Here is a 24,691-nt window from a genome sequence, read left to right as displayed (position 1 = left end):
AAATAAAGTAATTGGGCAAGAAGGAGCACATTCTCATGCCTTAGTTTTTTTTTTTTTTATTCTACTTTGGTTCTTGTTTTGCTACTTGTAGAATCATTTGGCCTTGGAATCTCCCACAATCCACTCTCTCAAAACTTTTTTCCCTAGTCCCACACATCCCCAACTCAACTAAGCCTTTGTTTTTTTGAGAGCTGAGGTCTCATCATTGAATGTTGAGATCTCCTCTAATTAAGCTGTTTATGCCCTAAACAAAAAATAGATGATTGAGCTTTATTAGTAGGAGCTGCTCTATAAAATGCCCCTTGATTACAAAATCGAACTTAAGCTTGAGCTTGAGCTTGAGCTTGAGCTTGTTCTTGTGCATCATATTTTAAAATCAAGTAATCAAAGACTAATAAGAGTTGTTTCCCACATAGATTGGGCATAAAAGGTTGGGTGTATTTGTTGTATTTGAGTTTGAATGGTAAAATAAACCAATTGATATGCTTCATATGAAAGTTAAATAGTAAGCAAGAAACCATTGCATAGTAATTGGTCAAGCCTCATGTAGCCAAGACTAATTCCTCATCACATTATATATTGGATGGCCTCGTGGATATGGTTCGAGTGGCCGAAAATCTCCTTATGGGTCTAGGCTTGTGTAACCGAATTAGCTGCTATAAAATCCCATTATGGGTCTAGAACTTTGTAACCTAGAATGTTGTTGTAAAGTCTGTTCAGGGCATTATTATAATATTGCCTTGGTGACTATTTGATGTAGATAATATACTCCAAATCAAACACTAAATACATGTAAACAAATTGATTGAAACATATATCAGAGATTATGATTTTGATGAGATTAATCTGTAATACAACCTTCAAACACTTAAAAAAACTATTTGGGGCTCAGGGCTTCTCTCAATCTTCAGCAATTGTGGTGGAAACATAAATGATCTCCTAGGAGGAATCGAAAGCCCTTGAAGCAGCATAGAGAAAGTCCAAGAAGCCAGTTCCTTTCAGTATACCTTTGCCAGTCAAGAGCTCAAAATCTAACAGCAGCAGGAAGCCTATCACAGCTGCTTTCCCATTTATCACTTCATTCTTCTCAGAGAAACCAAACCCTTGTAGATCCTCATCAACAACCATTCTTACCTGCAATTCATCACTTTAGCTGCTAAACTGGAGAACATAGAAAACAACCTTTGAACATGACAGTGATTGAATTCCAGGTGATACTACAAGCAACTTGTTCAGAGCAACAACAGAATTTTCTCTTCTACTGGTAATTATAAGGTGAGGTGAGGTGAGACAAATTTGAACCATCAGGTGAAGCTGTAGCTTAACAGAAGGTGGAAGGTAGACTACTAACTCAATTACTTTTCTGAAGAGGGACTCCTTTACCTTTGATATCTTGTGATCATCTCAGGATATGAAACAAGATACTGATGATGTTGTAGTTACATAAAAAGGAAGACTCTGCAAACTAACCATTATCATCCTGTGATTATCACAGAATGAGTAACAAGAGATAGATGTCTATTTCGCGACATGAATCAAAGTTTTTTGTATAGATTTGGAAACAATTGTAAGCAATCTAAGGAAGAGGAGTTACCTCATCCACATTGACATCTGAAGAGGTCACACCCGGCTGAGCTTTCCCGCTGAACACAATCTCAGCAGAAGCAGCAGGCGAAGCAATTCCAGCCAAGCTGATATAGATGTTTTCCTCGTCAATTTTCACAGGATACACGAAGAGTTTCCGAAGAGGAGGTGTCAGTACCCTTAGCACAGGATTCTTTGGGTACCAATCCTTGATCGATCCTGTTTTAAGATCAAATGTACTGTCCGTCGTAGGGCAGACAATGGCTCCATCCTGTACAACATTTTACAAGGCGCCCTTCAAATCCATGCATAATTTTGACATTCATTCAAATGCTCAAATCCTCGTCTCAAAAAAACTGGATAAAAAATCCACTAAAAGAGTCTTAGTGTTTCATTTAGGAGTTTCTAGCCTGAAACAAACTAGTTCTATGCCCAAATATATAAAGGGCCAAATATAGAGTCTTATCAGATTTCTATCTGGATCTAAAACCTTAAAAATCAAGCTCAGATGACACCAAACAGCATCTCGCCGACAATCTTGAAAAGAGTGAAATGACGTCTTGGAAACAACTGAGAGCCTGACCTAGAAGAATAACATTTATCTTACCTTTGTCAATCTCGCATTCAGCAAGCCTTCGCTGTAGGCTCCTTCGGCGGGAGATCTATTCTCAATAGCAAAAACCTCATCTTTGTACCAAAGCAAGAGAATGGTATCTCCGCCTTGAATAATCACACGGCGCTCTCCTCTGGGCAGCGCAGCCAGAGGAACGACCGGAACCCAGTTCTTTCCATCCCCTGCAGCCGGCTTTTCCTCTTCCACAACAGAAACTTCAGCCGCCTCGCAAACTATCTTCCTGTGGGTTTTCCAAAGTTGCCGGGACGCGGAGGAAGGAGAGACGGCCCAGAACTTCTTAAGGGAAATCCCATATAGGGGACGTGAGGATCCTCGTCCGCGTGCTGGGGAGGAGGTGGAGAGGACCGTCCCGGAGAACTTCGAGACCGACGCCATGGCAATGTGACTGTATTAAACAGTGGGAGAGAGAAAGAAAAGAGCGGACAGAGGTGAATTTCCATGGCCACAGGATGTCTGCGGATAATATGAGTTTGGAAGCTATGGCTCCCAAGATTGCAGGTATGCAAATGAAATTTATAGCTGCAGATTTTATATGTTACAGTCAATGAAATATGCTTTAAATACATGAATATATGAAATGAAATAAATTACTTATCATTTTTTCAGACATTTCTACATGATGATCTTTAGCTTGTTTGTCATTGATGATGTTTGTGTTTTCTATAGAAGTGTTTGACGATTCCCTGTAAAAAATAACAATAAAAATAAAATATTTATGGTTGGTTGTTGTTGATGCATTAGAACTATAAAAGATAATTATAATAATAAGTTTTTAACTCTAAATTAATAAAATAAATTAAAATATTAATTTTATAAACATAAATGAGAAATAGAAATAGTTACATATTTAAATCCTTTCATGCTATGGTGTTTACTCAGTTTGGAAAACAAATACAAATCTTTCAATCAGATAATGCCAAAGAGTACCTATCTAGTGAATTTCAAACATTTTGTCACAACAATGGCATTATTCATCAAACATCTTGTAACTACACGCCTTATCAAAATGGTGTAGCTGAAAAGAAAACCAACATCTCCTTGAGGTAGCTCGTAGCCTACTCTACTCTATGAGGGTACCCTGCTTTTATTAACCTCGTGCCATTTTTTACATCCCGCTTCCTTATTACTAGCCTCGTGCCATTTTTTACATCCCCCATACTCATTATTATTTTCGGATGAAGACCCCTTCTCCCTTCTTTTAAAGGTCTATGGTTGCACATGCGTTGTTCATGTTACATCCCCTCCAAAGAGTGAGTTTGAGCCTAAATCTCTTAAGTGTATCTTTTTCGGTTACTCTCATACCCAAAAAGGTTATGTCTATTATAATCCTTCTCTTCAGAAGTTAATTGTCTTTAGGGATGTCACCCTTTTTTAGGACACATCTTTTTATTCCTCAAAAGATGCACCTCTGGGTCTTTCATCAGTAGCTCCAAAGCCTTTTGTACCACTTGATTGGTTCTACTTCACCCCCTTGAAGACTCAGCCAACACCACACCAATGGAGTTTACAGATTCCTTTGAGGTAAGCATGTCTTCCCCTATTGTATTTGGCCGACAATTTGATACTCAACCAATAGCTCTAGGAAGGAGCCTCGACCTTGCACTAGGCTCTCCACTTCTCATCCTATATCAGATTTATATTTCACCATCAATTGTCTTCTTCACGATGTTAGTTTCTGGCATCTATTTCTTCCACATCCGCTTCATAGTCCTATCACTGAAACATCTAAGATGGAAGACGGTCATGGAAGAAGAAATGCATACCTTATATGAGAATCAGACTTGGGCCCTTGTTCTTCTTCCTCATTGAAAGAAACTCATGGGCTATAAATGAGTTTTTACTATCAAACACATACTTGATTCAAAGCCTATCACGTTGTCAAGGGATACACTCAGTGTTATGAAGTGGCTTATGAGAAAACATTTTTCCCCAATGGCTTAATTAAATCGACACACATCTTATTATTTCTAGCTACTAATTTCTCTTGATCGGTATATCAATTGGATGTAAAAAATGTTTTTTTGAATGGGGACATAAAAGAAGAGATATATATGCATCAACCACTTGGTTTTGTGGTTGAGGGGGAATCAATATGCAAATTAAGAAAATCTCTATATGGGCTTAAATAGTCTCCTCAGCCTTGGTTTGACAAATTTAACCAAGCAATGTTACGGTTTGGATTCAGCCAGTGCTTAGTAGATCATTCTATCTTTATCATGAATACCTTAAAGGGAAAAGTATTACTAGAAGGTTATGTGGATGATATTGTCTTAACTGGTAGTGATGTGAACAACATAAAAGAAGTCAAAGAAAATATATGCTAAGAATTTAAAACAAAGGATCTTGGACTTCTAAAATATTTTCTAGGAATTGAGGTATTTCAGTCAAAACATGAAATTATATTATCTCAAAGAAAATTTGTCTTGGATTTACTATAAGAAGAAGGGATGATGGGGAATCGACCTACAAACACTCCTATGAATGCTAATGCAAAGCTATTGTGCAAGCTCTAGAGAAGATGTTGATATAAGTAAATATCAGAGACTTGTGGGAAAACTTATTTACTTCACAGTGACCATACCAGATATATCATATGCAGTAAATAAGGCACAATAGTTTATGCATAAGCTTGAGGGAGAATTGTTAAAAGAAGTCACCCACGAGTAGGAGTGGCATGGGTGGTAAATAATGTACAAGGTGGCATGGTTAGGAAATAAGGGGGACTTATATAAAGATGGTATAAAGTTGTTATAATACAAGCTGATATATATGCTACTCTTATGTCTTTTTTCTTTTAAAGGATGTAGCCATTAGGGTATTATAATATTTGTAAACACCATTTCATAACTATAAATAGAGCCTCAAGACACGGGAAAGAGTATTAAGTTCAATCCTATTAAGCACAAATCCATGCTCGTCTTGTCTCCCATTTTTCTCTCCCTTGTTTCTTCTCCTAGCCTCTCCACGAGCTAGATGGTATAAAGTTGTAATAAAACAAACTAATATATGTACTCTTATGTCTTTTTTCTTTTAAATGATGTAGCCATAAGGGTATTGTAATATTTATAAACACCCTCTCAGAACTGTAAATAGAGCCTCAAGACACCGAGGAAGAAGTTCAATCCTATTAAGCACAACTCCATGCTCGTCTTGTCTCCCATTTTTCTCTCCCTTGGTATCTCCTCCTAGGCTCTCCACTAGCTAGAGCTCTTCTCGTCTCCTCCTCTCTTCATGCTCTTCTCTCTTCTCTTAATCCCTTATTATTATTATGTGAAAAAGACCTAGAAATCAACAGAAATGACAATAAACATTAGCATGTTTTTCTTCTCGTCAGAAAGACTAGAGTGATATTGTTACTTTGGACTGACAAACTTTTGGTTGCTACAAAAATCTCAAAATTCCTAGATTTTATCTGGAGATATGATTGGGTATAATATTTAGGTTACATAGCTTGTTTGATCTCAAAAACTTCATAGATAATAAAAATACCTATAAGATTTTTGTTCCACAAATGCAAAATGATAGATTAAAAGTAGATAAAGGGGATAAAACAATTATATAAAGAAAATAGTTAACTTCCTTTCCTTTTCTCCCCATCTTCCTTTCCTGTATCATATACATTTGCCCTTTTTTTAGACAAAATCTTGATTGACCAATAAACTGAATTCCATTCAATTAGACCACTTCCCAGATAAATTTTTCTATCTCTATCTATAGCTTATACAATTTGCTTCATATATATATATATATATCATTTGCATGGTATTGAAGAGATATATAGCCAGATAATTTGAGTAGTGTCTAATCCATGGCACAGAACCATAGATGTGAGAAATAAGGTGCTTTAAAAGGATCCCAATAGTATGGTCAAAGAATAGGGTGTTTTAGAAGAATCATAATAGCATTTTCATAAACACAGGGTCTGTTTGACACCTCTAGAAAAAAAGAAAAAAAAAAAGAGAATTTGATCATTACTATTCCCAAAAATAGTTAGTGAAAATGTGATAATGATCAAATTCTCCGTTTCATTAACTATTTTTAGAATAATAACGGTCAAATTCTCATTGTCTTTTCTTTTCGATGGAGGTCTAAACAAACCCATAGTTTTAGATTCTGGGGCTGCATATTTAGAGAACTGAGGGTTTGTAGGTAAAAGGTGGAAGAAGAAGAAAAGGAGAGAGATGGAGTAGGAGAGAAAACAAGAGAGGCTAGAGTGAATTAGGGTTGAGGGCACATTATGATGCCTGCCCCGGCACATAAAACCCTAGTACACGAGTAAAGTAAAATGACTTAAAGAATTGACATAATTACATCTTCATGTTACTCAATCTTTAAATGACATAAAGTGTCATTATCTTCTTTAACACTTAGAATTGGCCACTAACATGGTCAAGGTTCTCTTTTTTTCCTTGATACGCCTCCATGGGAACTATCGAGGTTTGTAGAAACCCTAGTACCCATATTTCAAATTGAATTTCAGAAATTGGAATGGCATGTAGGTGACCTTTGGCTCTACAAAGCCTATGCAAGGAGGAGCATTTGCCAGAGAAGGGAGCAAAAAGAGAGATAAAATGAATAATATAAAGAAGAGGTCATTGTTGAAAGGAATAACGAAAAGATGATAGTTTGTGGGCAGTTGAGGATAAGTGCTCTTGGAATTGAAACTTTAGAGTTACACTTTTAGGTTCTGTTTGAAATCCCATGGAAAAGAAAAGAAAATGAGAATTTGACCATTATTATTCCAAAAAAATGGGTAGTGAAAAAGAAAATTTGATCATTATCTCATTTTCACTAACTATTTTTTGGAATAATAATGATCAAATTCTCATTTTTTTTTCTTTTCTTTTCTTTTCTAGGGGTTTTAAACATACCCTCAGAGAAAAAAAAAAAGGAAAAAAATAAGAGATGTGAGGAAGGAAAGAGAAATATGATTTAGAAAAGGAAAACCGAAGGCAAGAGAACATAAGCGACAAGGAGCGAGAGAAGCATACCTTCATTCTATTTCCATTCTCATTTTTTCTTGGACGAAAATCATGAAAGATCGAAAAATGAACCTTGGTCTATTATATTTAAGTTAAGGGCATATTTAGGGTTGTTGATTTTGAGTACTCCATGAATTTAGCTCATAGAGAAAAAGGGTGAGAGAACCATTGGGTGAAAAATAGAGGAAGAAAAGGTTATGGAATTGATGTCCTAACCCTCCCCCTGAAGCTCTATTTATAGATTAATAAAACTATTATTTTACAATAATACCCCTGAACTTAAGGTTTAGGATTTTAACCCTAAAACTTTAACTTAATTACATCAATGCTATCTCTATAAAATGACCTTTTATTTACCATCCTCTCATCATTGTATGTAGGCCTATGAGTCTTCTCTTTGATTTGTGGGTCTTCCTTGGTCGTGTGGGTTTGGGCCCTATCTTCCAACAAGAATAATATGTGAAGACAGATTATGAATCATGAAAGTGACATCTTTGATCTACTAATGGTAGATTTAGTATCAATTAATATATAATCAATAAATTTTCCTAACAATTTTCAAGGACGAGTTGGGTGACTCCGTGGTGAACGTAGGCTGCCTCGGACGACTCCGAGTCGCCGACCACTGCTCCACGCCAACCGTTCATCTCCGCGTCGCCTGGCTCCTCTGTTTTACTTTTCTTAGCATTTGCCTACCTCACTGGGCAACCTATTTAAATTCAGGAGACGAAAGACAGATGAAAATCACATGACTTGTTGCTGTGAAACCTAGGAGAGAATTTCTTGGTTGAATTTCTTTTCGAATGGATGGAAGTTTGTCGTCTCCATTCACCTATCACGACTTTCTCAATCGAATGCACCATCTGCTTTCCGCTAATCCTGTCCAAGCAACAATAGGTATCCGTTGCCTCTCTTCTGCTCATCGCTTTGTCTCTTGATTACCTCGGTAGCTCAATTTATTGTATACTACCTATTTTTAGTTTTTTCTTTCTTTTCGTTTGTAATTTCTCTGTTTGCTGACTCGATCATCGTTTCAAGTCGTCATCTTGATGGAGTGTCTAATGTGGGAGATTTGCACGGATTTGCAATTTAATTCCGAGGCTTTGGGAATTTCGCAGGTTTAAGTGGGTTTGTGTGAAATTTTTAGCGCTTTTATATCGAGGGAAATGCTACACGTTGATGCTCTAGAGATTTTTTTTTTCTTTTTTGTTCTTTATTCGACTATTTAGGTTTTAGGTTAGATTCACTTATTCTGATTGAGGTTGACTGTCTGATCGCTTAATTTCTAATTATGTATTTTATGCTGCTAATTACATATTACAGGTTGTTCATTGTATCTGATTTTGTCTATAATCTTGATGAATATGAAGAGGCTTTCTGTGATAATTGATAAATAGTATCATAGGATTTTTTATTTTTTTATTTTTTTTGTTCTATGAGATTATATTCACTGAGAACTTCCCAATCAGCTTATGCATTTTAAAAAAAAAATAAAAAAATTATGCTCTAATTAGAGACAAACTTCTAGCTTCTTTTTAGTCTGGAATTTATGTGAACCACACCTGTGGTTCAGTTTCAAGCTTATTATTTGATCTATATATTTCCTGATTTTTGGGCATATGTTAGGTTTGGTATTCTTTTCTTCCTTCTGATGATAGAAACTGCAATTAGGGATGATTCGTTGTTGGCTAGTATACTGGTGAAGAAATTGAAATGCTATTGATTGTTTAGATTATGCTTTTGCCTCTCAATGATTGGATAGAGTCAGATCAATTATTCTGCCACTGATACTGGCTAACGATGAAACTGTAACAGTTCTAACTAATTTGGTATAAATTATGAAACTGTAACAGTTCTAACTAATTGGATATAAATCATAGAAAAAACTCAAGTTCCCAACTGCAAAGTCTGTTGAAGAAAGATAATGGTTGTGGTTATGTACATTGCGTTCTACTTTTGACCAATTTTTATAAGATGATGGAGTATGAGTAGTTCACAACTGCCCAGAGTATTCTTTTAAAAAAAATTCAAATTGTCAAAACATATTTTTTAAGATCATTCAGACAGCCTGCAAAAGATGAGCAAAACCTTGGTGATTGAGCAATTCAGGTCTTTTGAATCATACAAGTCAATAAGAATGTCCCACGGGTAAACTTGTTGTTAAAATATTTTCAGAAAAAGAAATTCAAAATGGTGGAATTTTATCAAAACCAAAATGAAGTGCTCCAAAGGAAGATTGAGAGGCCAAACCTCAAGACTCAAAGGAAAGAGGAAGAGAGCTCGCCACAATTGTTATTGGGAAATTTCTTCCATTAGGTAACTAGTTTGAATACATTAGCTACTTGTATATAATGCAGGGAATAGATAATTATGTGGTGACCAAATTGTTACTTTGTTATATCTGATCAAAAGTTTATAAAAGGACTTGTTTGTTGCCGTTGTCAAACCTCCACAGTAATACATTCTAGCAGTTTTCCACTATGGACAGTTTTTGCTTGAATGAATGGGCTCCCCCCAATAGAAGTTTCTCTATATATTGAATTTTTGCAGGATTATGAGCAATATTTTGCTCAATGTTTCTGGTGATTTTCCTTCCGTCCTTGTTTGTTTTACTTATTGAGGTAAGCCCTTCTTGATAATTACTTAATTTTGTTAATACCATAGTCTGTTGTTTCCATGGCATTTCACGACCTGCTCTTATCCAAATCTCTGAATGCATCAACATGTTTAACTAGTTTATCTTCTCTATATCTTCATGTTGTTTGTATTAACTCGTTAATGCTATAACTGGTACCTCTTAATTTCTTCTCTAAAATTAAGGACCAATTCCTACCAATATGTATGTTATTGCATCAAGTTTCTCTCTCTCTACCAAATTAGGAAGCTTTTTTCTTCAATAGAGCCATTATTTTTTTTTGTTGGTTAATGTTATTATTTAAATTATGACATCATTCAGGTCAACCAGGCATGACCCAAGTTGAACAGGTGGGCTTGTAAAACAAAGATTGCATCACATGAGCTTGTGTAAAACTACGTGACATTGAAATCATATAGGTGCTAAATTTTGTTGTAATCTATCGAACAGTTGCTTGAAAAGTAAAAATTACTGTGGTTGTTGGGTCTGAATTGCATTAGTGAACTCTTTGGTAGTAGACATATAACCTCATTTAGTTGCATGGGACCAGCCAAAATGAGTTGAATCTATGATTCATTACATCCGCGTTTGTTCACTTTGAACGCTCAGCAAATTGGTTTTTACCCTTAATGGACTGGTGTCTGCCATGCTGCAGGGGGAGTAATATTCCTACACGAATGAAGAGGCTGGAAAAATGGATGTTCCAAAATTTCTACTAAGAGAGTGCCCAAACTGTAAGTAAAAATCTTCCTTCTGACTAAAGGGTTTGTGTTAGATTTAAAAGCTTCAAAAAAGGTTTACAAAAGCTGCTTCTACTTTGAATTAGAGCTATACAAAACCCCTCAACACAGAGAGAGGACAAAAAAAGAAGAACAAAAAAAAAGAAAACTGATTCTGTACATTGTCGAATTTACATTCTCAAACTCATCCCATGCTTGGTGCAGCTGCGAACCGATTGCCGACTGGGACTGCCTCCAGTTCGTCCCTACATCGGCTGCTGATTATTGGGACATCAGGTGAAGGGCCTCCACACTTGACACAAATGAACTTCGCAGAAACCACTTCTGTATCAGGTACCCCTGCACATCTTGTATGCTGCCAAACCCCACAACTATCACAAGCCAACATTCTTTCACCATCGTCATCCTTAGCTCCACATGTGCAATCAACAACCCAGTTCTCAGTTCCACGCTCCATCCGAAATCGGTAGAGGCCATGATTTGTGTGACATCTCCCACAAACCCTCACTGAGCCTTTCAGCCCAACAAGTAGCTTCACTTGAGTTGAATCATCCAGATGGCCATAATCAAGTAACTGCTCAGCCTGGAACCTCCTGAAAAGAACATAAACATCTTGGAAAGCTATTGTTGCCTCTCGTTTGAGATCTCCCACGGTAGCAGTAACCGGTAAAACAACATGCTCAGGTGGCGGGGCTGTATAATCTTTTGGTTGATCAACCAGATCCACTTGACAAAGTAGTTGTATTGCAAATGGATTATGTATTGTGAGATATTGCGCATCATAATGTTTCAGGAACTGCTTACAGTCAAGGAGCTTAACAGCAGAACCGAAGGCAAGATCCCTGGTAGAGCGTGGTCCATAGTTCAACATGGTTTGAGGATAAAGAAGGGCATCGTATAAGAACTTAAGGTCACGGAGTAACTGAACTTCGGATGGGCAATTTGGTATTTCCTCCGATACCATCAAGCAACTTTGAGTATCAGATTGAGGTTTGCTATCTGGAAGTGGAGTTCCAACACTCAGCCTGTGAAACAACAACAAAAAAGAAATCAGATGACATCACAAAGAGCTTCTAAGCGACGATTTGAGAAGAACAGTACCTGTACTCGACCACATCTGTCTTAGGATTCCGCCGTACTTCAACATGCATTCCATCAAATGACCGACCACCTAACAACTTCAAGCAATAATCAAGCAGCTCTGGCGGCCCTGCCCTGCATACTGCACCCCTTAGAGCTCGCCATGCCACCCAATGAGACCTCCCAACGGCACGAAGAACTTTAACCATCGCGGCTTCAACTTTACTCACATCTTCCTCTGTCCATAGGCACAAAGGCAGGGAAAATTGGCCTTGTCTCTTTCCATCAACACCAGCTTGCTTGTGTATGTTGCGGATGAGACTCATGACGAAGCTGAAGAGATCCCTCACTGTTTCAAGTCTATGTTCTGATAAAGACCAGTAGAAACCCACCATATCTTGAAGACGGCTTCTTGGACCTCGCCCATGTGTAAAGAAAGGACTTAATGGCATGTCCGACAGGGCTTTCACCGCTGCTAGGTAAGCATTCAAGGTCAAGCCAAAACTGCCTGCTCCAAACTCATAACCCCAGTTGCCATACCAAGGCTGGCCATTGATAACTGCATGCAACAACCGAAATTCCATTCCATATTTCTTGGATACATCCATAACACTAACCTTCCTGCATATACAGATTCTCATTAGGATTCTTGACTGCATTTTAATTCTCACTACAATAGGAGCCCCAAATGCAAGGATTGGAATTAGTTGCTTTAAAAGCAAAAACAGAAAACAACCTTCTTTAATAACTTTCTGCTTTTCTATTTGCTATCTAAGAACAGAAATGAATCTCTCTTTCTACTCCAGGTTAATACAAGCCAGGAAGTTCCAATTACAAAAGGCAGGTGAATGAAACTAGCGAGGAAGTAGCTAAACAAAAAGCCTCACCTGACTCGGAGCATTTTACACAGCCGATCCCAGAAGTCCATGATATCAGAACCCGACAGAAACTTAGATCCACCTTCCCTACCATTTACTCTGAGAAGGTGGCCATACCCATTCGCATGCACCACGCCGTGCAACAGATGGGTTGAATCTTCCAGCTGAAGGTAGGCCCAGTCTTCCAGATCGTCTGGAGTAAACTCGTAGTTACATGACTTACACCTGAATAAAATAAATTAAAATAAATAAAATATTTTAGACAGTTGAAGCTGATGTTGGAATTTGGAGTTCAAAAACAAAAAAAAAACAAAAAAATAATAGCAACATCTCGGAAAATGTTCACAAAGAGGACAAATAAACTAGAGCATAAATATTTTCTTCTGATTCTTTTCCATCCTCGAAGCCAACTACAATACAAAGCCTCCAAAGAGTGGTTAAGTGAAGAATTATCCGAGCTTAATCGAATTTTGAATGGGAACCAGTCGATTAAACAAAAAAAAATACAAAAGCACTTGAAAATCATAGAGAAACGACAATAAGAACCGGCAAGTCACCTCGAATCAAAGGAAAGGAGCAATGACCCACATCTCGCGCACGCCTGCTGATGCCCATTAACAGACCTGCTATCCGACCGAATAATGAAGTGGTAACGCTTCCCGCACACCGGATGACCACTCCAACCTGAATACAGAACGGCAAATGAATCCTAATTAAAGAATTTCAAACTAGTAAACTAAGCTGGTCCCAATCAACAAATGGTGACTGCTTAGTTAGCAGGTTCCTATTGGAGGGGCCATCTCAGCCAGCGAAGCATAGGGTGGGACCCATCCATTTATAGTCCACGTCACATAACGTCGTGGACAAGTGGGATGAGAAACGGAAAGAAATCCTATCCGTCATCCGACAGGGACAACCGCTAAAAAGGTTAACTGGACCCACCCGCACCATAGCATATGAAAAACATCCTGAACGTCCGACGGCAATTCAAAAACAGTCTTTGATGGATACTCTCCGTCCAGGATTTCTTCCGGAAAAATCAACGGTCAGCTATGCTTTGTATTCGGTATTCAGCTTTGCTATGATGGCCACTCCGAGTGTCCAGGATTAGGAAAGTCTCTCATGCGCATCTTATGGTAAGACAGTCCCATCTGAATCCTTCCATAAAAAAAAAAAAGTTCGAAACGAGATGGACAGGCGGCCTGCGGTCGGTTTCCCCGTATCCAGAAAACCTGACTCGGTAAAACAATCCAGAAAAGATGGATCATACTCACCAACAACTCGGCACTGGTCGCAATAAAGAGATCTGGACCTCGTCACGTCCTCCTCGACGACATCGAGAGAGACGACCGGCGCCGGCGACGAGGAATCCGCACCTCCGCTCGTCTCCACGTCTCCGATCCGGAAAGCGATCTGCCACATCAGCAGGTGAGGCACCGCCGACGGAGAGAAGAGGGACGAGAGCGGCGGGAGCCTGGCGTGCTTCGAAAGAAAGGCTTTCACGTTGGTCCTAAACGGATCCTCATAGACGCCGTTGAACTCGTCGTCGGTTACCGGAAAAGTTAAAAAATCATAAAGATCCGCAGTCACGCGCCTCTTCATCCTCTTCACGGGGCGACCATTAACAACCATGGCTAGATCCTGCGACGTTCCTTCTTAGAAAGTAAAGGAAAAAAAAAATAGAAGGAACTCCAGAAAACTTTCAAAAAAACCTCCAACGAAAGGCCGAAACGACCGGAACTTTCTTCTCCGACTTAAGAGAGAAAAAAAACAAACAAGAAAAGAAGAAAATGATAAATCAAGTCTGTTTTCGTTCGATTTGGTTGTTTACAGAGAGAGAGATCAGGCCAAGGTTTCGATAGTAAAATCCGGACAAAATCAGGGGCCTTTTATTTTTTTTTCCCGAAATTTCTCTTTCTTCGTTGGCTTTTAGAGAGAGGAGCGGTCGGACTCGACTGGCGTTAGGGTTTCAGAAACAATGAAGAGACGTGTATAATTAGGATTCCGTCGCCTTTCTGGCTCTTTCTTTACTTTCTTTAATGTTTTTTTTTTTAGGGAATTGTGAAGTCGAGACGGTTTTGTCGGAATCAGGGGTAATATTGTCACATTATTTCGAAACATGAACCGCCTTTCCTTTCGAATTTGAAAGGGACAGATTATGGTGGCTCCCTTTGCTTTGCATGCCCACCTTAAACTGAACTCCTTATCCCCTCATTCTCCATGTAACCTTGTATTATTAAGACACGTGGCCGTAATGTGATTTTTTTACTTTATTTATTTTTTTTGAAAAGGTTAGAAAAGTAAAAAACATAAAGATGTGAAGAAATATAAAAATAAGTTTATTTAAAGTTTGTGATTCATTAAATCTCAAACTTAAATTAAAAATATTATTCAACTCTCTTTATTATGAGAGTAGAAATTTGTCAAAGGCAGAATGAAAAACAAAAATTTGACAAGGAAATAGAAAAAATACTTATGGTTGTGAATAAGGTGGGCATTCGATTGAGTTTCACGAAAAAATTGTTCTAACCTGACCTAAAAACCCCGAATTCGGAAAAAACCCGGGACAAATTCCTGGAAAAACTCAGGACAAATTCGGTGAAAGCGGGATTCGAACTCGAGACCAACCTGCTCTGATACCATGTTGAAACTAATGCACTAAAAGGCTCGAACCTTTTAGGAAAGCAACCGCACGGATCTTATATAAGGACTGACCCGGTCGATACAAACAAATATTTCAACATTTGCCAAGTTAAAAACCAATTTTTTGCTTAAAATCATATGAGAATAGGGGGCATAGCAATTCTTGCACAAGGGAGAGAACAACCATTTTTACTTGGGGAAGGGACACTACCCTGCTCCTCTCCCACCATGGGTAGAGGGGTGCCCTACCCTCCTCCACCGTATTGCACTTTTTCAACCTAGTGGAAGGACTTGGGTAGTTGAATTTTATGATTATGTCTCAATTTATTCTAAAAATTTATCATAATTTTAATATAAAAGTTAAAAAAAAATCAAACATCATCCTAGATAGGTGTTATTGATCAAACTAGACCAATCTCCCCTTCTCCAATTCATCAGACCTAAGGGAGGCAACATCCATGTTTGTGAGAATGACAAGGCTGCCCTCCTCTCTATGTGAGGGGCTCACCCTTGTGTACACAAACAAATGACAAGGATATGAAGGAAACCCCTTGGTCCCTTTAATTTGAAATTTATAATAAAAATACTATTATAAAATTCAAATCTAACCGGTTGCTTGAATCCAGTTCAATAGCCATTGGTCATATATCCAAAGTAAAAAACACAAAAGACCCTAAATATGGTCAAAACTTGACTAATTGATTGAATTGGGTTCAAAAACTCGATCCCTTATTGAGGTTAGAAACAAAAATGACCTAAAATAAGGGTAAAACTTGTTGGCCAAGGTGGCTTCTCAAAAGGCGAGTGAATTGAGATTTTAAGTTAAAACATTAACGCGAATGGAGTGCTAAAATAATGTTTGGCAAATAATAAACAAACAAACACCATAGAAGACAATGATTTTTTGTTCTTGATATTGCTCTAAATGACAATCACCACGTAAGAAGTTTTGCTCACGAAAATTCTACTAATTACTCTATTAGCTAGAAAATACAAAGAGATTTTGACTATCCGTATCCCATTTGTAATCCCCAATTACACAAATTGATCTCTCCCCAAGAGATTCAATAATGACTAGATTTCGGCTCTAGTGGCCACTCCCTTTCTAGATTTTAGGTTCTAGAATGTCAATTGATCTAGCTTCAAGGTACTAGAGAAAATCTACAAAATAAAATAGAAAATACAAGAAATAGAAACAAACTTACAATTTTTTTTCCGTAGTGATAACCCTTCTCCAAGTGAGATCCAAACCTCCAAAACTTTAAGCACGTGAGACAAATTGTTTAGAGCTTTATGAAATTATTGAATGCAAAGAGAATGAAGATATAAGGAAGATTTGGGAAATTTTAAGGTTTTTCTATGTTAAAGGGTAAAATTAGATTTTTAAGCTAAAAAGAATTTTTCCAGAGGTTTGGTAAGCTAATATAAGACTCTTAGTCCTCTACGAGTTTGGGGGCCTATTATAAGTTTCTCATCCAAACTAGTCATTTTTAACATGTCAAGAAAAAGGTATGATCGATCGACCATTATATAACAACTATATTTTTTTAGGTTATCTAAGCTTATTGATCATTTATAGCATCAATCATCTAGTTTCAACATTTCAGAAAACTCATTGATCGATCAACCCAATTTGATTGATCAATCATGCAATATGGGATGATCAAGCATGCTTTAGAGCATCATCCTGACAACATTCCGTGTGATCATGCTTGAGTGAATGATCGATCATGCTTTATAAGTTATGCCAGACTGCATTTTAGATGATTGATCATATCATAGACTATTTTTAAGGGTTTTGCTATTATAAAACATTTATATGCATTTGGTAAAACATGGTGTTGAAATATTTCATGCCCTAAAGCTCCATAACATAGATGTACTTAAGAATTGAAGTTTAATTGGCTATCTACTTATATGGCCAAAGTTCTTGATATATTTCTATTTGACTTTAACTCTATGTTTTCAAGTCTTCGATGTAAATTCTTGTTAGAAGCAACAATCTTCAATGTATTTTTGCTTCAGGTCTTGACTTGCCAACTTGATTGATAATCCTTATATTTTGAGCTTCTTCTATAGACCTCATTAATATTTGTGCTAGAAGACATATGTCTAAAATACACCGATAACATTGTTAGTAGCACACTTTCATGTTACTAATTTTGTTATCATTAAAATAATAAAGAGGGGAGGAGGGGTTATTGCCTTCTCCCTTGGAATGATGATGGAGGAATCCCCGTTACCATTACATTGGGTAGTAGGGTGGGGGATCCCTCCCTCATTGAAAAACAATAAGCACTAAAGCCTAGGGAAGACCACCATTTAACATGGCCCTTGTCTTACGGGGACCAATATAAGATTAGGTGCTCCTTAGGTTGGGAAAGACTTTTCTGGATTATCTATAAAGAATCCCCCTACGAACAATAAGGTACGGATGGTCAATGACGAAAATACCCTTATCTCTTTGAGCTATTAGCGAGGTCTCATGATTTTCCTTAATTCGGAGGACAAAGGCGGAAAATGTACTAGTATGACCAAAATACCCTTACTCCGAGAGATTCGATATTTCCAGAATAGGTAAAACCGTAAATTACCAAATATGCCCGGATATTTATTAGCTCGTACAGGCCTTTCCATGTGGCGCGCTTGAATGCGTTAAATGGAACCAACACGGAATAGAGAGAAGCATGACCGTCGGATGTTCTCATCCAACGGTCTGCACTACTGGAGCCAGCTCTTTTTAACGTCCGTACACGTTTGCTTTGGACTTACGCGTGGCGACCTAAGCCGGACCGTTCGTTGTGGAAAACGGGCGGGTTGAGAATGTCTCCGCCACGTACCGGTTGGGGGGTAAAGGGGCGTCATTCGAAAGAGTCCAAAAGACTATTTCTCAAGGACCTAGTGGCAAATAGATTTGGCAATGTAGACAATTTGTTTTGGAATTAAAATTCTCATATTTGGATTGGAAAACTTTACACTAATATATAATAACAAAATGAGAGTCAGATGTGTTTGTGTTTGAGTATTTTGATAAGTATTAGTACAAAGAGCTCTTCATATAAAGTGTTTATATTTCCTTCAATTGATGTTACTCAAGCATTTCATGATCAACCTAACTCTTACAAAGCTTTATTAGAGGGCTTTATTCAATTTGAATCAGGAGACGAACTTCAACCGCATTATTCAAGTGGAGCACTAGCGCCTGATTCATATTGTTGAATCAGATAAATAGGAGGATAACACCCACACTTTAATTTCGGGATTTCGGATTTCATAATATTTTACTAATCATCTGAATGAAGCCAGCGGGACGCGTCGTCGTGAGAGGCTGAATTTTTTTTTCTTTCTCTCCCGCTCTCTTCTCCCTCTCGATCTGTCCCGACATCTCCGTCGCTTCACCGCCTCCATCGTAGCCCTCGCAGCGGCCCCTTTCCATATCAGGGCGCCTCTGTTGCAGTGCCTGCGGCGTAGCGTCGTCTCCGTTGCAGGGTCGCCTCCATCTCATAGCCCCTATCGCAACGCCATGAGGAAGAAGATGTTGATTTAATTTTTCCTAAGTTAGGAAAAATTAAGCCGTTGGTTATGCCCGAGTCTCAAACCAGACCCGCCCAAGTTCAGCCGAGTTAATCCAGGTCAACTCAGTTTCAAAAAAAAATTATATTATTGTGGAAATATTATTAATACTAAGTAAAAATTCCATCTTGTGTTATTAATAAAATAATTTATTTATTTATTCATTATATTTATTTTGGTTTAATTAACCTATTTTTATAATTAATAAAACCAATGATTTTAAATTTAACGAAAAAAATATTATTAATTAATAATACATAAAAATATATTGTGTGTTGAAGTTAGCATTTGATCAATTCTTTTTGTTTAATCATTCCTTTTTTATGTTAAAGTATATATTATGTTATTAACAAATTAATAACTTAATTTATTATATTTTTTCCGTTATTTTTAATTTTTTTTATAATTAATCATGTGCATAGTTAATTGGCTCATGTAATTATTGTATTAATGTACAATAAATTGCAATCATTAAATAATATAATATATAATTTAATTAATTAGTATATTAATATATTTTAATTATACATTAAATTACTTATTTGTGTAGTATTCATGTTTGTTTTACCTAATTTGGTGTTTAGGTATTATGTTTTATTTAAGTATATTATTACAAGTTACTCATTTTCTTGTTTTTGTCATATTTCTTGTTTTGGGCCACTAACATTGGAAACTGTTTTTCCAGTGCACATGAACTCGTCCACACTAACACCAAATATGAAGTTGAAGTTCATGTACATGATTGAAATGGATTTGAAGTTGAAAATCTTCAAAACCAGGTGGTTAAGTTACATATACCTATTCTTTAATTAGTCTATTCAAGAATACTAATTTCGCATCCATTTGATATGGAGTAAAATCTTTGAAACATGCAAAGGCTAATAAAATTCTAATAGTTAAAATCTCATTGTAGTCAATACCCTCTTCTTGAGGGTATGGTTGGGCAAATAGTTTAGTCTTGTTTATGTTGAAGAGCATATATATATTATATGACTTTCATTGTAAGAGGTTTTACATAACCAAAATTAATATGGTGGATTCTAAGAAGAGTTTCATAGAAAGAAGTCTCATAGAAGAGTCCGAGTTAAAGGTATTTTAGTTATGTTAGTCTTTTATTTATGTTTAGTTATTCAATTGTTCTAAGACATATATTTTAGTGTTTAACTTTAGATGTAATTGGGACAAGGGTAGTCTAATTGTTTCCTTTATTATAAATAGAGGCTCATGTACTCAAATTATATGAAGTCAGTGAAATTTTTCCCTTTTCCATAAATTCAACATGGTATCAGAGCGGGTTCTGTGAGTTGACTTGGTCAACCCACAAAGATAATGTGATCTTATTTTGATATAGCATCTCAAGTAGTTTAGGTTCGTAGGCTATTTTTTTTTTTGGTCCTATCCCTAGACCCATTATTTTCTTTGTGTTCTCACCTCTATACTAAGCTTTTGATATTTAAAATCATATGTTGACGGAAATATCTTTGAGTTTACTTTCCAAATCCAAAAATATTTTGGCAATCAAAGTTTTCTACAAAGAGAAATTGATATTTGAAGCAGTAAAAGTCAAACTATAAGAGAGGTTTGAGCAGCAATACAAAACTTCAATTTTTAAGACGGTTTATACCATCAAGAATGAGACTTTATATGGAGAAATGTATATCAAAAGAAAGATCTATAAGTTTTTTTTCTAATCTATCCTACCAATTCTCAATCTGATATTTCTAGATGGAAATATCGATCTCGGAAGAGTTGATGATCAAACAAGCCAAAGAAGAAAGAGGATTTAGTTCGGCCAGATTATAGAGTCCAAAATCTATCAGATTCTTTATATCAAAATAAGTATATTTTATGAAGAAAAGTTATAACTGGATGAAAGTTATCGAAATCTATTTTCAGAAGGAGAGAATTTTATGCCAATTTGATTTATATTTAAGGAGATATTCCCATTGGAGTCAATAAGAGTCAAATTACTAAATGAAGAAAATCAAAAGGTCATAAAAAGATTCAAGAACGAATATTTTTATGTCAAATTAAGTTTCAAATTAAAGCTATTTGAGTTTAGTTTTTTAAGCAACAAACTTTTTGTGATTCTAAGCTATATTTTGGGATATATTGATATCAGAAGTACTAAAGGTTAGTTCTGTAGAAAATCTCTCATTTTTTCCTATTTTCTCTCCAATTATCTCTCCTATCATTGACGAATTGAATTTCCTTTTCTCCTAAAATTTAATTTTTTAGCCAAATTTGTCTTATAATAAAAAAAGTTTTGGTTCGACTTAATCACTTTATGATATGCTCGTTCAAGATATGCAATATCTTGCTTCAATGTTGTTTTCAAGTTTTGTGTTTTTGTTACTTGGTTGTATATCTTCCGCATACTTAAACTTCGAAAAATTGTGGTCATTGCAAAAAAATTATTCTTATAATATTTATTAAGTTCTACCGTTATAGTGTCCCCTAGTTTTTTTTTTTTTTTTAAAAAGGTCACTTTAGAAGTAAGAGTATTGCATAGTCGCCTCCTTCCAATTAAAGTTATTTTCCACTAATATTTTCTCAATTTACAATGCTTAAACTCATTTTGGAAGTACGAGTATTGCATAATCACCTCTTTCTAGTTAAAGTTATTTTCCACTAGTATTTCCTCAATTTATGATACCTAAACTCACTGTGGAAGTACGAGTATTGCATAGTCATTAAAGTTATTTTCCACTAGTATTTACTCAATTTACCATGCCTAAGATCACTACCTAAATCTATTTGAGCTACACTAACAAATATGAACTCTTCCATATCCCCTCTCATAGAAATTACCCTTTGCTTAAAGGTTCCGCCAATAGGATACTGATGATGGCATGTAAATGTGTTGAACACATCCACATGCTAGAAGAAAAAAGCAAGGGAAAAAAATTCTTAGGGACTCTGACGACTTTGAGTACTCTTGCGGAAGAGTAAATTTCCTCGGGAGAATTTTCGGAGTGAAGCGGTCGGATTACACCTCTGGGACCTGTCTTTAACAGCCCTCTCGTCGTGCACTTCCTCGAATTCTCGCCACCGTCGCCGTTGCATCACTAACTTTGACGGTAAATCATATACTCTCTCTGTCTCGACTCTGCCTTTTGTATTATTGGTTTCTCTTGACTCCCAGGTTTGTTCACTAGGTCTACGAGAATTGATTCTGTATGGGATTTGATATTCGATTATAGGTCATGAATAACGACTATATTCGAGATTTTTTTTAAAACAAATGGCTACTTAAAATCACAGGGGTTGGGTTTTCTTTATGATTTAAGTCGAGCGAGCATTTTTAGTAAGATAAGGCTGCAGAGGACATCTAGGTTCTTCAAAATGTCTCCCGGTGATTTAGGGAGCCAAGGAACGGTTGCTTGTATGCTTCAATAGTCGTTATCATAAGCTTTATCGGTGATATTCCATCTTCCTGCCGGTTCTAACAAGAAAAGTCCAGCTTTTAATCTTGCATAGGTAAACTGCTCGAATCTTCTTTGCTGTTTCATGGAAATATAGATTTTTGTTGGGAACGGATCATGGTAATCTGTTGAGCAACCCAGAGTCTAGAACTGTAAAATAATGCAAAATTTACAGGGTTCGTCTATCAATTGACAATTGACCTTTCCTCCTTTACATCGACAAAGAGTTAGATTGAAAATGTGCTTTTACCAAAATTTCCTTTTACCCATTTGGTATGTATTGGATGCAGCTTTTGTTGTTCATTAATGTGCTTTAGTGCCTCAGATGATCAGAATACAACAGAAACTCCTTGTGAATCAGATAATGCCTGAAAAACATTAAAACCTTCTCAATAGCATAAAACTCAAGATTAAGGGAGAATAGTTAAGTGTAGCTCCACTCAACTTAGCATGGAAAAAGCCTATAGTTCTTTAATTTTAACTGTAAACAGCCCCAATTCTTACCTTAGATGCATCACAATCCAATTCAAACAAGAGGTTAAAATCTGGTAGGGATACGCATGGTGCACTAGTAAGCAGTACCTTAATAGAAGCATGTGGAGTCCATTCAAAAGCATCTTTCTTCATCAAATCAGAAATAGCAACTGTGATGGTGATGACATTTTTAACAAATCTCTGACAATAACTCTCTAGACAATAGAAGGACCTTTTACCTCTACTAAGGAATGTAACAAGGTCAATGAGGGATGTCCCAGCCAATTGTGCCATTGTAAAACATGCTGTGATGATGTGGGTATTGCTGAAGTCCCCCTCTTTAATGGCTGCCATCAATCATCTGCTTGGTCTGGTTGTCCTTAAAAAAAAAAAATACTATGAAGGATAAAAGGATATAAAAGTTTTTGGTAATTTGGCAAACAGACATAAGGCCCAAGGGAAACTGTGGAACAGATAAAACATTAGACATAGGTAATGATGTAGACGGTGAAGGAAAACCTATCCCTTGAACCTTATACCTGTAGTAGCAATTGTCTCCATTTTAGCCACTGTACGGATGGTCACCTCTAGTTATTCCAGCCTGTGTATTAGGCACTACTCATATTGTTCATTTGGAGCAAACGTTCGTAGTGTGAGGTAAAGTGTTGAAGTGCCTTAAGCATTATTTGGCCTGTGCCCAAGAACATATGAAGCTAGATTATGACAGAGACCATGTTGAGCATGAGTTCCAGGTGAATGATCTTGTCTATCTTAAACTAGTGTCTTACCTCCAACATTCAGTGGCAGCCCCAACACTTCCAAAAGTTGGCCTTTCATTTTTATTCTCTTTTCAAGGTGCAAGAGAAAGTGGGTTGTGTGGCTTACCGACTTGAGCTCCCTACCATGGCTACGATATACCCCGTTTTTCTTGTCTCCCAACTTAAGCCTTGCATTGGCACCTTACTAGTTCCAGTCAACCTCCCCCTCTTTTGGGGGATTTCACCTCTGCCCAGATGCCCCTGGCCATCCTAAAAAGTGACGGATTCGCATTCAAGGCTGATTGGGAGTTTTAACCTGCCTTTAGTTATAGTTTCTCACCTCGTTAGACTGCTTCTTTTCGGTTTTGGTTTCCGTGTTTGTGTCCTTACGGTGCACAAACATATAAATACTCAATTCCTCACTGAATATTTTATCTTTTGAATTGTTTTCTTTTCATTCATTCTATCCTTTCTTGTTTTCTTTAAGTATTTTTATTATGATACTTACCTGCCAAAGCATATTCTCATCCAGGAAATCCTATTATGGGTGCTTCAGAGAGTGTCATCTCACCACAGAACCAGTCGTCGTCTTTGTTAGACCCACAGAATGTGAATCAAGGACCCCTTGTGTCACCAGCATCTGATTTTAAACCAAAGAAAAAGATATGTTGTGCTTGCCCTGACACTAAAAAGCAGAGAGATGAATGCATTGTAGAACATGGTGAAGCTGCCTGTGCAAAGTGGGTTGAAGCTCATATTCAGTGTCTGCGTGCTGAGGGGTTTAATGTTTAGAAGCATACGAGAATTTGACATTTTTTGTTTAGGAGAATTTGATATTTAGTACATAATTTATGCAATAAATAATGAATCCATTTGCTTGATAGTTCAAAATAAGGAGCTCATCAATATCAAGCCTTCTATTCGGAATCATTTTATTGTGCCTTAATATTTGGGTCTCAGTAGTCATGGATTTGCTCTTGTTGGAGAGTAAAATTTGTTAAGGTTGCAATTCTTCTTTGCGTTTACATTAGTTATTGAGAATAACAATAACTAATTGGTTGAAGTTTAACTGCTGATATTTACTTAATATTGGAGGTATGAGCTTCTTGGTCCTGTTGGCTTGTGAAGTTTTAAATTATTTTGGTTGCGTGTTAGTCTCTGATTTTGCTAAATAAATTATGAATTGCTGTGCCTCTTTCTGTTTTTCTGTGATTCCTTCAATGTTTAGGACAAGGAGGCAGGTGGACAGCACAATTCAAGATAACTTCTGCATGTCTATTATCAC

The 24,691-nt window shown here is 36.8% G+C and overlaps 3 protein-coding genes and 1 long non-coding RNA gene across 5 annotated transcripts; 2 read left to right on the top strand and 2 right to left on the bottom strand.

Moving 5' to 3' along the window:
• Window positions 1–698: 698 nt before the first annotated feature.
• Window positions 699–2,665, bottom strand: LOC137946420 (uncharacterized). Its single transcript, XM_068792699.1, has 3 exons — window positions 2,192–2,665; window positions 1,595–1,855; window positions 699–1,134 (listed from the first exon to the last, which is right to left on the bottom strand). Exons 1-3 carry the CDS (start codon window positions 2,591–2,593, stop codon window positions 940–942), a joined length of 858 nt encoding a protein of 285 aa, XP_068648800.1. The 5' UTR covers window positions 2,594–2,665; the 3' UTR covers window positions 699–939.
• Window positions 2,666–7,943: 5,278 nt separating this feature from the next.
• LOC137945384 (uncharacterized) lies at window positions 7,944–12,659 on the top strand. 2 transcript variants are annotated; one of them, XR_011110990.1, is made up of 4 exons: window positions 7,944–8,097; window positions 9,751–10,569; window positions 10,780–12,134; window positions 12,462–12,659. It is a non-coding gene; the product is annotated as an uncharacterized lncRNA (long non-coding RNA). The 2 variants fall into 2 exon arrangements; XR_011110989.1 differs by lacking the exon at window positions 7,944–8,097 and having other exon boundaries at window positions 8,724–10,569.
• On the bottom strand, window positions 10,569–14,478 carry LOC137945383 (PHD finger protein At1g33420-like). The gene is made up of 5 exons (XM_068791255.1): window positions 13,808–14,478; window positions 13,091–13,217; window positions 12,543–12,758; window positions 11,677–12,276; window positions 10,569–11,600 (listed from the first exon to the last, which is right to left on the bottom strand). Exons 1-5 carry the CDS (start codon window positions 14,163–14,165, stop codon window positions 10,760–10,762), a joined length of 2,142 nt encoding a protein of 713 aa, XP_068647356.1. The 5' UTR covers window positions 14,166–14,478; the 3' UTR covers window positions 10,569–10,759.
• A 7,139-nt stretch (window positions 14,479–21,617) lies between these two features.
• Window positions 21,618–24,510, top strand: LOC137946917 (cytochrome c oxidase copper chaperone 2-like). The gene is made up of 2 exons (XM_068793198.1): window positions 21,618–21,829; window positions 23,939–24,510. Exon 2 carries the CDS (start codon window positions 23,950–23,952, stop codon window positions 24,196–24,198), a length of 249 nt encoding a protein of 82 aa, XP_068649299.1. The 5' UTR covers window positions 21,618–21,829; window positions 23,939–23,949; the 3' UTR covers window positions 24,199–24,510.
• Window positions 24,511–24,691: the final 181 nt, after the last annotated feature.

The sequence above is a fragment of the Aristolochia californica genome, unplaced genomic scaffold (genome assembly GCF_029961685.1).
Source record: "Aristolochia californica isolate CCGP_79_NKW_82.1479 unplaced genomic scaffold, dmAriCali1.0.hap1 SCAF_12, whole genome shotgun sequence".
In the NCBI taxonomy this organism is placed as follows: Eukaryota; Viridiplantae; Streptophyta; class Magnoliopsida; order Piperales; family Aristolochiaceae; genus Aristolochia; species Aristolochia californica.
Note: the sequence above shows the minus strand (reverse complement) of the source record. Positions and strands in the feature narration are given on the sequence as shown.

Coding starts and splice junctions, on each gene's coding strand:
- LOC137946420 (XM_068792699.1), bottom strand. CDS start 2,593: ATGGCGTCGGTCTCGAAGTTCTCCGGGACGGTCCTCTCCACCTCCTCC. Junction 1,856..2,191: donor TGAATGCGAGATTGACAAAG/GTAAGATAAATG, acceptor AATGTTGTACAG/GATGGAGCCATTGTCTGCCC. Junction 1,135..1,594: donor CAGATGTCAATGTGGATGAG/GTAACTCCTCTT, acceptor GATGAATTGCAG/GTAAGAATGGTTGTTGATGA.
- LOC137945383 (XM_068791255.1), bottom strand. CDS start 14,165: ATGGTTGTTAATGGTCGCCCCGTGAAGAGGATGAAGAGGCGCGTGACT. Junction 13,218..13,807: donor CGACCAGTGCCGAGTTGTTG/GTGAGTATGATC, acceptor TTCTGTATTCAG/GTTGGAGTGGTCATCCGGTG. Junction 11,601..11,676: donor ACAGATGTGGTCGAGTACAG/GTACTGTTCTTC, acceptor GTTGTTTCACAG/GCTGAGTGTTGGAACTCCAC.
- LOC137946917 (XM_068793198.1), top strand. CDS start 23,950: ATGGGTGCTTCAGAGAGTGTCATCTCACCACAGAACCAGTCGTCGTCT.